Here is a 13,781-nt window from a genome sequence, read left to right on the forward strand (position 1 = left end):
GATGTGCTAATCAGGACAGCAGTTCTGAAACCTGGAGCCAGTTGGACTTGCTACAACCAATAGTTTTACAAAGACTGCCAAGGAGCCATCATAGAAACCTTGAGGTCTCTCAGAAGTTATGTGTACAATCTCGGTGGATCTGCCTTCATAATTTTTCATCTGTCCTTCAAGCCACTGAGGAACTTTTTACTCATCCTTTTATTTTGAAACTGAATGGTGTACTTTCTACCATAACAAAGATTCTCATTTAAGTTGACATAGGCATTATATAGAACCCCTGAAACTGTAACATAAAAATAAGGGTGGTTACAGCTATTGTGGAATTGACAGAGCCATAACTTTGATGTCTTGGCTGAGCTTTTAGCATGACATTGGGGAGGGGCAGGCAGCAGAGGCAGAGAACATTATGATTTGTTTATTTTTAGTAAAATCGTTCCATATGTACCTGACTTACGTCCATGCTCACAAAACAAACTTTCCACATGGAATGATTCTGAAGCTCCAGAAGTGTGAAATTCAAGTAGTTGTTTTACTGATGTCCCAGCTCTGATAGTGTAGAAGGCAGGCCACATGCTTCACAAACAGTAGTTCCAGTGATTATTTGCTATTAAATGGGATTTAAACCAAGAAAGAGTTGATGTTTAGGTTACACCGTTTTTAAATGTTAGATTGGAAAGGTAGAACATTTAACAGATAAGCTAAGGGAAAAGAAAGTAGAAATGTGTCAACTTCGAAGACTCAGTTTCTTAAAGGGTAGCATCAACCACTGGCTAAGACTAATACCACTCGAAACTAAAGATTGTCTTCTGATTGACAGCTTAGCTCATGACTCAGCTACCCTCCTGGAACTCATAGTGTTTAGAGCGGAGTGAAAAGCTAACGATTATATATTAGGGCATGATATATACACAGTAAGTAAGACAGGCATGTTGAAAATATGTAGTGGAGCTCAGATGGTAAAGCACAGGCTTTCTAGTCAACCAAGATCTGGGCTTGAATCCTGGCTCTGTCATACAATACATTCACAATCTTAGACAACCTTGAGAAACCAGCACTCAACATATATTTTTAAAAATCAAATGAGATAGCTTACTTGTCTTCAAGAAACTTACGGGAGGGACAGATAATAAATCATTAAGAACAAAGGGTGACAATCGCTGTGTCAGAGGAATGTACAGGGTGCTGTGGGATAGAGAAAGGAGCATCCAAATCAGACCAGAGGTCAGTGAAAGCTTCTCAGAGAGATGTGAACTTCAGAAGATCAAGAGGGTAGGATGAGGATAGGGATTCCAGGCAGAAGGCAAGTCATAGGAGGTCATGTGTACATGCTTGAGGCCTGGATTACCTCGTAGACATGGAGAGCCAAGGAAGTGTTTTTTATAGGGAAGTCAGCTTTTCAATTCAGGTTTTTAGATGGAGCGGTTGAGTTGCAGTGGGGGAGATCAAGAGGGGCAGATGAGACTTTCAGTAGGGATTTTGGTGAACAAACAAGTAATCCAGTTGAGAAAGGATATAGTGAAGATTGAACGTTCCAGGTAAAGATTATGAGGGAATGAGGCTACAGAGATCAACTTGTTCTGGTTTGCCCAGGACTCTCCTGGCTTAAAAAAAAAAAAAACAAAACAAAAACCTGAAAGTCCCATGTCTCAGGAAACCCTTCAGTCCCGGGCAAAGCAGGATGTTTGATCAGCCTACCGGAACTTCTGAAGGCAAGAGTGCAACGGCTGGGGACACTGATCCAAGTGATATTCAGGAGGTAAAATCCATAAGATTCATAATCAGTTGGGTGTTGGAAAGGTGGTAATAGAAATGGAGAAGTTGAAGACACTAATAAGGTTTCTAATTTAGTTTCTGGAGACAGTTGTACCATCATCCAAGAGTGATGGAATCACTACATGTAAATTCTTGTCAATCATGAAATTTTTCACCTGACTCTATAATTCTGGCCAATCATCCATTTTTGTAAATGTGTTAATCATGCAGTGTCCTCTCTCAATTCTATAGTTTCTATTGATTTGGAATTTGGATCTAAAAAAATATCAATACAAAACACTCACTTAGTGGCTCTGTCTTTTGTTGGTACAGTAAAGTGGAAATATGTAGTAATATCCAGGCCATTCATGATAAGGTGGAGGCAGTCTACTTATCCAAAGAACAGGTGTCGGTGTTCTTACTTTTTAGGTTGTTCTTGGTAGGAAAGGACTGAATTCTACGGTCTGTCTCCAGAAATGGTTCCTTTGTTTTAAATGCCACATGACCCCTGGTGGCTTGCTGGATTTTATTTTCTAAATGCATCAAAAATAAATAAATTTCAGGGGTGCCTGGGTGGCTCAATCGGTTAAGCATCTGACTTCGGCTCAGGTCGTGATCTCACAGTTCATGGGTTTGAGCCCTGCATTGGGCTCTGTGCTGACAGCTCGGAGCCTGGAACCTGCTTCAGATTCTGTGTCTCCCTCTCTCTCTCTCTGCCCCTACCCCACACACACTCTGTCTCTCTTTCTCTTTCAAAAATAAACAAACATTAAAAAAAACCAAAATAAGTAAATAAATAAAATTCAGGGTACCATTCTTATGAAATAAATTTCTTAAATGATACCATTTAGAAAAAGGCAGGCAGAGAATTATAAAAGTAGCTAGTCAGCTCATTTTTACGTTGTCAGCTGGATATTTGATACTTGTTATTTTTCTAATTCTCTGGATAACGGATTACATTCCTTGATTCTTTTCCAAACCAGCTTGATTGTGCAAGCCACAGATAAGGGGATGCCCAGCCTTTCTGGTACAAGTGTGGTCAAGATACAGGTGACCGATACAAATGACAATGCCCCGGCTTTTCTCCCCTCTGGAGCAGTGGAAATTGCAGAAAGTAAGTGTGGCAGTTTGGAATCACGGTTTTAACTTGTGTAATATCATCTACCATTTTCTTAGCCAGGCATTATATCAAATAGAAGTACTAATCCTCAACAGCCATGCAACCCAGACTGCTTCTGTCTTCATTTTGCAGAACAGAAAATGGATGGTCAAAAGTTCAAATATCATATGTCAGAGAAGTTGAATGTCAAAGCTGGGATTTGCATTTAAGTCATCAGGAGGCCAATTCCCAAGGCGCAAAGTGTCATTCCACACAGCTTCTTTTTTGTGTGCCGATAGTTCTCAAAAATGAAATCTCCTCTATGGAGAAGCCTACTTAGCCGACTGTGATGATCCCCTGAGAAGGAGTGATGTCCTTAGATGATTCTGTCAGTCTTTGCAGTATATTTATGGCAAGTAGTAAGTGAAGGGGTACTCACCACACAAAGCCATTGCTTCCCTCTAGTGTAAACTAAACTCAAGCATTTACAGAAAGACTTTACCCACATTCATGGTGGAGGGAGAAACTATTAAGTTTTACATGATGTGCTAATTAATCTTAATTGTTTGGGTCTCTGGGTTATATGACTCCATAGTCTACAGTCCCAAATTTGTCCATGGTCAAGGGCTGTACTGGTAAATCCAACCCAACTCTTTTATCATTGAAATTGCAAAAAGGGCTCACCCCTCTCTTGTCACTGTCCTTTTACTCAATATCCAACTCACTCCTAAGATGTTTCAAACCTTTTAGTATGCTCACTTTCCAGACAAATTACCATGCACAGAGGGATCTGTTTGTAGATGTGTAGAGATACCTAAAAATACTCTAAAGTGTTCTACAAATAAAAAGTTTTCCAGTTCTGCCTCTCGTCCATTTGATATATTTTCATTTGCTTTTACCGAAGGTCCTATTCTTAAGCACATGCATTAGCATCAAAATGCAGCAATGTACCCATTGTAAATACATCACGAGAACAGATGGCATAAATCAAAACGTACTGAATCGGGTAAGGGATGGTTGATGCACAACCAGAATGTTCAAGCCTGAAATATGAAAATTACAATGAGCCTCATAGACAGGAGAACTGTTCTGAGTATGTGGCCCTCTTCTTTCTACCCGCACCATACTTGTAAGCTGAAAAATGAGGTCCCTTGGAGCACATGGGTGGCTCAGTCAGTTGAGCGTCTGACTTTGGTCAGGTCATGATCTCGCAGTTAGTGAGTTTACTGCTGTCAGCACAGAGCCCGCTTCAGATCCTCTGAACCCCTCTCTCTCTGTGCCTCCCCCACTTGTGCTTTCCCAAAAGTAAGTAAATATTTTAAAAAATGAGGTCCCTTTTGTGACAGTTTAGACTAAAGAACATATAGTGTGTTAGGCACTTAGCATGCCATCTCTTTTGTGATTTTTGTTTTGGTGAATAATATTAGAGATTTGCTTTTATCACTAGCACAATGTATACTTTGTCTTTCAACAGTCTGGATAATTTGGGGAGTCAGATTTTAAGAGAAGGAAGCAGTGTATGTGCCACCCCAAAAGAAATAATTTTACAAAATAAGTACAAGGAACTATATTTCTAACTTTAGTATACAAATATTTTCACTTAAATCTTGCTTACTTTTCAAAACTGTATGCTTTGTATTAATGTTTTGAGTAATAACCTTCTTCCCACCCATATCCCCTATGTTTATATGATTTTAATACAGAAACTATGTATACAAATAAGTGGCTGAGAATGTTTCTTGGTCCTGGAATTGTGTTGCACGCATACGACAAAAAATGCAATATAAGAATCGAATATGCTCTACCTCCTCAATTCCCTACTCAGTGGTAAATTTTCACTTTATTGGGCTCATAAATTCTTCAGAGTTTTTGTTCGGCTCATAATGAGCTTTGTATGAGAAATCATGCCAAGAAACAGCAACTCATGTTGGACTTAAAGTTAAAATGTTTGGATTGAACTATTAAAGAAAAGTATTTCAAAGGATGCATTTTAATGGAGGCTGACATTGGTCATGACTATTCCAGATTCTTTGCCTGGTGTGATTGTGACTCAGATATCCGTTCATGATGTGGATTTGAATCCAGCTTTCATCTTCAATTTCGCCAAAGAGAGTAATCCTGGAACCAAGTTTGCCATTGATCGGAACACTGGAGCGGTGATGCTAGTGAAAACATTGGATTTTGAAGAAGCTACTGAATATGAGCTGCTCATCCAAATTTCTGATACTGTGCATTACACAGAGGGAACACTCATGGTCCGTGTGTTGGATGTCAACGATAATCCACCAGTATTTTCTCAAGATTCTTACCAGGTAAAGAGCTCAAAGATATGCTGAAACCACAGCCAGACTGGAAAGAATGGGGAATAATGTAAGCCTACCATTGTTGATAAACGGATTTAGGCAGACAGTATTCATGGTGTTTAGAGCCTTACTTGACACTGAGGGTTTTATATTCAATATCATGGAGGCTATGGTAAGTACATATGGAATTAAGTAGCTCATTCAATTCAGTTTCTTATGTATGTATATTGCCATTGTTTTCATTTGTAGAGATTGGAGTCCAGTTGGCCATAACAATCAGAACTGACCTAATATTTGTAAAGCTACCAGACAATAAGGTGGTTTAGATTCTCAGCAGTTAACTTGGGAAAACCCTTTCTTTCCTAGAGATAGTTTTAGAATATATTGATGAACATTTTGCAGAGATAAGTCATGAACAAAACTGTAAAGTGGAAATTTGATTTGCTGTAGAGCTCAGTGTATGTTTATAGAAGTAAGGACAATAATAGCATTCAGCTAAATACTTGGAAATGGGCGTCAGGACTTCTGAATGTAGCAAATGCATGGTTGAAGCATAAACACAGAAAGGAAACTAACCTAAGTAATGATTTTCTGTGAAGGCTTGCTAAATTATACAATGTACATAATGTAATACTATAATAGTGAATTTGCTAACTATCCTCTACCATGCAGAAATAATTTAGATGGAATTTTTGTCATAATAAAACTCAAAAGTAAATGAAAACTTTTTTTCATTTTGTTTTTCTGAATTCTAGGTCTACAAAATAATGTTCTTAATATGTCAACTTTATAAATTAATGTGTGTATTTTCCATAAGCAAAATGAATACAGTGATTTTTACTTTCTGGCCTTGTTCCTGAAAATATCTCTGCCTGGAAGCACACGGCTCATTTCTGTCTTTTTTCCTTCAGGCCACTGTTCCCGAATTGGTGCCTGTAGGGTACTCGGTGCTGACTGTGGGAGCCACAGACGTAGAAAGCAATGAGAACATTTCTTACAGGATCCTTTCTTCGTCGAAGGAATTTTCAATTGATCCAATGAATGGTGAGTTATTCATAGTGGCTTTAGTGTTCGTAGGTTCGAGTTACAGAGTGGAAGGCTGCAGTAATCTTTTCCAAATGCTCCTAAAACGCTTCCACCTCACCCCCCCCCCGCCCCCAGTATTATAGATGCCACCCTTCTTATTTCTCTGCACATCAAATGCTGTGGTAGCAAACCCTGGTGTTATTTATTCTTCTCCAACATCTCAATGGCTGGAAAGCAAAAGGAATTGATTACATGCTGGCAAATGTGCAGGATTTCAGAGACCCCAGTGTAGTAAACACCCAGTTGATCAGTCCAAGTAAGGACAGTTTGGGTAATTATCCCAGGCCTCAACAAGCAACAGAATGCAGTCGAAGGGATTCATTTAGTACTGAGGACTTCGTGTTACAAGAGTGTGGAAGCTTTTTTTCCAAGCCAAGTACAAAAAGTTCAGTAATAGCATAATACATTCAATAAGGACAAAAAATTGAAAAAGGGAAATGATTTGCACATCTCTACTGAGAAAAATTGTGGTACTTTTTCTGGTTTATTTGATGCCTTCCAAGGTTCTTTGTCTTTTTATCAGAGAGCAAGTCACTTGTGGTCATGAAATGCACTGAGGCAAGTGATTTCAGATTAGAACAGTTAAGAATTGTATAGAGGAAACATAGCAATGAGTAGAAATTAAAAACTAAATTTGATATGATATTATCATTAGGAAAACAAGGTCCCTAGCAGAGCACACTCCAGAAAAGAACAGGTCCTGGGACATGTCACACTACGTGTTCCCCATCTCTACCCACCATTGCATTATTTCATAAGTGAGAGCTGATTTAAAAACTAACCTCAGGGGGTACCTGGGTGACTCAGTTGGTTAAGTGTCCAACTTCAGCTCAGGTCACGATCTCACAGTTTGTGAGTTCGAGCCCCACGTCGGGCTCTGTGCTGACAGCTCAGAGCCTGGAGCCTGCTTCAGAGTCTGTGTCTCCCTGTCTCTCTGCCCCTCCCCCCACTCATGCTCTGTGTCTCTCTGTCTCTCAAAGATGAATAAGCACTAAAAACATTTTTTTAATAATAAAAACTTAACCTGAGGATGACAGATGGTAACTAGACTTATTGTGGGGATCACTTTGCACTATATACAGGTATAGAATCCTTAGTTTTACATCTGCAAATAACATGCTGTCATATGGTAACTATATCTCAATAAACAATTAACCTCAGGATTGCCCTAAAGAAGAATTTAATCACCAAAGACCAGTGTGCGGCCCATGGATGGAGGGTTGCAACAAGTCGGTCATGTTGCCATGCAGGCTGTGGGTGAATGCTGCTGTATGGATGTAAACATGTCAGATATTTGGCTCTAAGATCTTTTCTTCTCTCTCTTTTTTGGGGGATGCACAGTGCTCAGGTGACATCAGCTGCTGTCCTGGCCACAGCCCGTCACAGTGTATAAGGTGGTCGCTCTGAGCACTCCATCCTGGCAACATTCTTCCTTGACATGTGTTATCAATACTTTGCAATTACGATATTGATTAGGAGGTTTTTAAAACATTAAATGTTATCAGATCAACTTAGTTCAGGGTGGGACCCTAACTACATATTTCTATATTAAAAACAACAAAATTTGTTAAATATATTTCATCAATAAGAGGAAAAGCCACTTACCGAATTAACAAAAAAGGTTTAGGAAAGACACCTTTATAATTAAGCAATAGTTGAAAATCTGCATTATCATATATATTACCTTCATTTGACTAGACTGAACGTCACCCAGTATTTCCAGAATAAATAGCTTATTCTAGAATATCTCTATACATGTGTCTATGGGTAGTAGAATGGAGTATATGCTTTTCAAATAAGAATACATTTTCTTAAGAAACAGTAATGGAACAGTTTATTTTACAAAAATAAAATTAAGAGACATTTGTAGCAAAGTCATCTTCAAACAGCACATATATTTAATAGAGTGACTGCCAGGAGTATTACTTCTGGATCTCAAGTGTTACAAAAGTCTAAATACAATAATTTAAAATTTCTCTTTGGAGTTACTCTTGGTTGTAACCTAAATAACAAACTTAGCAAATAAAAACAACACATTAGTAAATATTTGATAAATATTTGCTGACCAGTGGATCATGAAAATTTAATTTCACAGCATTGAAATGCTATGTCTTGTTTTTCAGGCACAATATTTACTAGCAATCCTGTATTACCTCTGGATAAAATATCAACAATTCAGTTTCTCGTTGAAGCCAGTGATGGTGGCATTCCTGACCTGAGCGCTCTTACCTTAGTAGAAATAGAAATACAAGATACGAACAATTATGCCCCTGAGTTTGCAGTAGAATATTATAATCTTAGCTTGAGTGAAGATGCTCAAATTGGAGGCACGCTTCTCACATTTTCAACCATGGACCGTGACTGGACCCGTGAAAACACATACGTTGATTATTCGATCATCAGTGGTAATTCACAGAATAATTTCCATGTAGCAACTAGTTTCATTCATTCAGAAGATCCTTATAAGCAAGCTGGTTACCTGGTGTTGCTTCGTAGCCTGGACAGAGAAGTAGCTGCCAGTCATAACCTTGTCATTGTGGCATCTGACCATGGCTGCCCTCCATTGAGCTCTACAGCCATTGTATCAATAGAAGTACTTGATGTCAATGATAATCCACCTAAATTCAGCAGTCTGAAATATCATGCCCATGTCAAGGAAAGTACCCCTCTAGGGAGTCACATCACTGTGGTCTCTGCAAACGACCGTGATGTGGGTCCACATGCAGAAATCATCTACCACATCATCTCTGGAAATGAGAGGGGGCATTTTCACTTGGAAGAAAAAACTGGAGTTCTTTATTTGATTAAACCTCTGGATTATGAAGAAATGACAAAATTCACCTTAACTATTCAAGCTTCAGATGAAGAAAGGAAGCATTTTTCTTTTGCGGTTGTGTTTATCAATGTCCTGGATGATAATGACCATGCACCTCAGTTTATGTTCTCAAACTTAAATTGTGTTGTTCCTGAAAATGTCCCGGTTTTCTCCACTGTATGTTCCGTAAACGCTTTGGATTTTGATGCAGGTCCTTATGGAGAATTGACCTATTCTATTTTATCGCCCTGTTCCACCACTCACGGGATGCCTCGTGATCATCATCCCTTCCTCATTGACCCTTTAACAGGGGATATTCACACTAAGCAAGTCCTTGACTATGAAAATGACAATAAATACTGCCTCACAGTTCAGGCAAAAGACAAAGGGGACTCAGCAGCCTCTTTAATGGTTTGGGTGGATATTGATGGGATAGATGAGTTTGAACCCATTTTTACTCAAGATCAATATTTTTTCAACCTTCCAGAAAAGAATAAAATAAGACAGTTGGTTGGCAAAGTGGAAGCATCAGATGCAGATGCTGGTATTGATGGAGTTATTCTTTACTCTTTGGAAACTCCATCTCCTTTCTTTTTAGTAAATAAAACTAATGGAAATATTTATTTGACTAGAGCACTTCCCCTGATAAGAAGTCAAGTCCGTGAACAAGACACCATTGAAATGAAAATAATCGCTCATAGCCCCAAACCGGACTCCAAGTTTACATTTTGTGCTGTTTTTGTAAATGTGTCTTCTTTCTCAGAAGGACAACACTCAGCAATATCAGGTAGCAGCTTTTCCATCAGCGTCACAGTCTCCTTTTTGGTGTTTCTGATACTCATCTTCATACTAATTGTATTGATTTTAAGACATAAACAAAAAGACACAACAAACAATTATGAAGAAAAGAAAACATCATCATCCTCAGATATCAATTTGAGACTGACCACAGATGGCAGCATGCTCAAGCCCTCCCAAAAAGCTAATGAGTGCCGTAATGAGGCGGTGCCTGTGGACTCCATGCCTGAGTGGTTGAGTTTAATAAGTATCATGGAGAAAGACATTGTGAATCTGTACAGGCATTCAAACTCCAGCGGCCACTGTTCTGTGGAAGGAGAAAGTGCAGAAGATAAGGAAATCCAGAGGATAAATGAGCATCCTTACAGAAAGGACTCTGGCTCAGCTCTGAGTGATCGGGAATCCAGGGTCCCAGACTCCGGAATCCCGAGGGACTCAGATCAGCTCTCCTGCTTGTCTGGAGAAACTGATGTGGTGGTCACTGCTGAAACAGCAGAAACCAGCCATACATTTGAGGAAGATAAAGAAGGCTGTGGTACAACCTATGCTCAAAATAATGTGTTACCCCAGACACTAAAGAAGAGAGAGATAAAAGAGAACATCCTGGCTGATGTCAGGAGAGAGTTCGTCTTTATTTCAGATGATCAGGAAGCAAGGTGTGCAGCGCTTTCCACCCAGAGAACCTCTGATCATGATGTGAGAGGCAGCTACCACTGGGATAATCTCCTCAGTTGGGAACCCAAGTTCCAACCTCTTGCCTCAGTATTTAACGATATTGCAAAACTAAAGGATGAACATTTACATACACCGGGCATTCCAAAAGAGAAATCTTTAGTGATTCCACCACCTTTGATAACAGCAGTAGCCCAGCCTGGGATTAAAGCAGTTCCACCAAGAATGCCAGCCAGAACCCCAGGTCAAGTGCTCCAGAAATACCCACACTCCCCCCTTCCCTACCATCTCAGTTCTCTGCCGGAAGCCTCGACCCCTAGCTTTTCACCATCTCTTTTCCTGCTGACCACACAGACCCCTGCCAGGACCCCACTGTTTTCAGATGGGGAATCATTAGGAACACATCTAAGTGGTACGTGCCGTGAACTTAAAGCAGAAGATGAAGTTCAAATATAACATGATTGTGATGCCCAACACCCGCTCACCAATGGTCATGAATGGTTGAACAAGACATTCTTAGGCTAGCTTCTTAAGATTGGCTACAACGTAGTGAGGGATTTCAGAACCCCCTCATTTAAATTTCTTGAATTTCATTCAGCCTTAATGAGAAGTTACCCCCTCTTTTAACCTTTATGTTTTGCTCTCAGGACTCAAGTTTGTATATATAACTCGTGTATATTCTGTCATTAGTTTTCTCTATGATCAGATCTGCAAAGGACACAATGAATTTGACTGACTGCCAAAATGCTTGTATGAAAATATATGGAAATAAGTATAGTGTAGTCTGGTCACATTACTGCTGGTTATACTGCTATATCTAAAACAAATTAGTAAAGACTGAATAAGGAATGAGTATAGAACATAAAAATAATGGAAAGGAGAAACTGGGGAGGATAAACTTCGATTTTAAAATGAAGTGATTTTCTGTAGATCCGATATGTTTAGAGATATATTTCTCTACTTTCCCCATATGCTACACGTACAGAGTTTTGCCATAATTTGAATTTTAATGTGGTGTCTTTTGGAAATCTAATGAGAAGTTAAGAATGAAATTTGTCATAACTGTACCAAATAAGAAAACTATTCCTGATTAAATGAACCAGAATGCATGTTCTTGATAGAGGGCCAGGATTGATAAAAGCAATAAGTATATGGTTGACTGCCACCTAAGATATATTTCCTTAGCCTTCTTTATAAATACAATGAGTTTTTTTTTCAATGCTCTGTCTTATAACATGGTACAGGTATACGCATTAAATTCTGAAGATTAATATTTGTAGAAATTCCTTCATTTTATTTTCTTTGAGATACAGTAACTTTTGGTGTGAAATAATTTATCCATTCAGAGTCACTTTTAGAAGTTTGCATAGATAAAATTATGTTATTAGCTAATAACAAATTTCATAGAGTAATTTAGCAATATATTTTTAAATGAAGATTTTTTATATAAATATTTCTACTATAAAAGTTAAGAATGGATGTCAGAAGTCTCTCTTCCATTTGTTCATATTCATGTTTAGCTTTAACTGTCATTAGAGCAGTTTGGAAACATGGTGAAAATAATTCTGTTTTGTACAGCTACTGTTTCAGATATATAGTGGTGTTATGTGGTGCTTACATGTAATGTTCTATCCTTCTCTCTGGTGAGCCCGAGAATCCTTCAAAGATTCTTATCCCTTCCAGGAAAGCAGAGTGCATGCTGCTGCTGATGGTCCAGAAGTCATCCATGGTAGGCAACACAACCAGGCGTTGGGATAAGAGTTTAGGATCCCAATGTCAAGCCTAGAAGGCATCTGATATGGTTTTCTGTTTGTTTGTTTTTTAATTTTTTAATGTTTATTTATTTTCAAGAGAGAAAGAGAGCGAGTAGGGAGGGGCAGAGATAGAGGGAGACAGAATCCAAAGCAGGCTCCAGGCTCTGAGCTGTCAGCACAGAGCCTGATGTGGGGCTTGAACTCATGAACTACAAGATCATGACCTGACCCTAAGTTGGATGCTTAACCAGCTGAGCCAACCAGGCGCCCCTGCTATGGTTTTCTTAATAGTTAATATGAGCTTCTGCTGTAGAAATATTTCCTTTATTTTTTTCAATAGGCCTCATCTGTAAAATTCCATGAGCTACTTCTCTTAGCTGGAAAACATTGCAGGATGCCATGTTTGATACCTGGTTTTGTAGGTAAATAATTCTAAGACTTCCTATGCTGATTTTATTAGTTACGTATCTTCTGACTCTTAGATCAGGAACAAGTGTATAAAATCATATCATAAATTATATAAAACATGAAGGTTTTTGGACGAGCCTAGAATCCTAGGGAAAGTCATTTAGTCATGGAACAATTAAAGGATGGATGCATGTTTCTTTTTTTCATGGCATACAGGGAAGAAGATTTCATGGTTTTCCTAAAAAACATTAATCATTTCAGTGTTCCAATATTTATTCTCTCCTTGGCTTCCTTCAAAAGATTACTTTGAGCCTACAAAAGAAAACCTACACTGATTTTTTTTCCTAATTATATATGGAAGTGTTGTTTTGTAACAGATTTATTTCTAGGAACCAAAAACATTTTGTTGTTTTTAATTAAACAGGTTCTTTATTTACTTCTGTTTAAAAAGAGTCATCCATCGAATTCTTCCCTGAGTTACTGGCCTATGATTTATTTCCCATTCCGGACATAATTCTGCATTTTTCTAGACATTTAATAAAAACAGAAGACATGAAGTATTTAGAGCTATTCCTTAGCAATATCTAGTGGATTTTTAATTGATGACTTCATTATACCGTATCCAATGCCACACGGCCACCAAACCACTGCTGCTAGTAGAGTTAAACTGAAAAGGTGAACACACTGGCTGTTTGCAATAAATCATACATCGGCCCTTTCAACTAGAGTGCTTTTTTCCTAAGTAAACAATATAATTTGTATAGTTTTCCTTCAAGTTTAATATTAACTTGCCTCATATGTTCTGTGTTACTTTGCTGATCTACACACCGGCTTTAGCACTCTGGAGGGGGTACAGAACTTGTTAGTGGAAAATCATATTAAGCCCCAAATTCATAAGCTATAAAATAAAAGACAGTTGTCTCTTGTGGAATTTTGGCTGCCTGAAATTCTGGACTTTCTTGTTGGCAGCCTTAAAAATACTGGTGTAAATCAGTACCAAATGGATATCAAAATTCCATGTCCTAGTAGTAATCATTGAATTGGCCTCCAAAACAGATTCCTGGGCAAAGAAAGGGGAAAAAAAAATGCCTGTA

At 38.5% G+C, this 13,781-nt stretch overlaps 1 protein-coding gene and 1 long non-coding RNA gene across 2 annotated transcripts in view; one reads left to right on the forward strand and one right to left on the reverse strand.

Moving 5' to 3' along the window:
- DCHS2 (dachsous cadherin-related 2) overlaps window positions 1-12,989 on the forward strand; it is a 241,380-nt gene extending 228,391 nt beyond the window's left edge. The window contains exons 17-20 of the mRNA XM_015080625.3: window positions 2,736-2,866; window positions 4,877-5,163; window positions 6,066-6,198; window positions 8,364-12,989. Of these exons, the coding sequence (XP_014936111.3) occupies window positions 2,736-2,866; window positions 4,877-5,163; window positions 6,066-6,198; window positions 8,364-10,981 (3,169 nt within the window). The 3' untranslated portion in view covers window positions 10,982-12,989. The remainder of the gene's footprint in view (window positions 1-2,735; window positions 2,867-4,876; window positions 5,164-6,065; window positions 6,199-8,363) is intronic.
- Window positions 9,388-13,781, reverse strand: part of LOC113601875 (uncharacterized) — a 379,003-nt gene continuing 374,609 nt past the window's right edge. The window contains exon 5 of the long non-coding RNA XR_003423196.2: window positions 9,388-9,904. This is a non-coding gene — a long non-coding RNA (uncharacterized LOC113601875). The remainder of the gene's footprint in view (window positions 9,905-13,781) is intronic.

This window comes from Acinonyx jubatus, chromosome B1, assembly GCF_027475565.1.
Source record: "Acinonyx jubatus isolate Ajub_Pintada_27869175 chromosome B1, VMU_Ajub_asm_v1.0, whole genome shotgun sequence".
Taxonomy (NCBI): Eukaryota; Metazoa; Chordata; class Mammalia; order Carnivora; family Felidae; genus Acinonyx; species Acinonyx jubatus.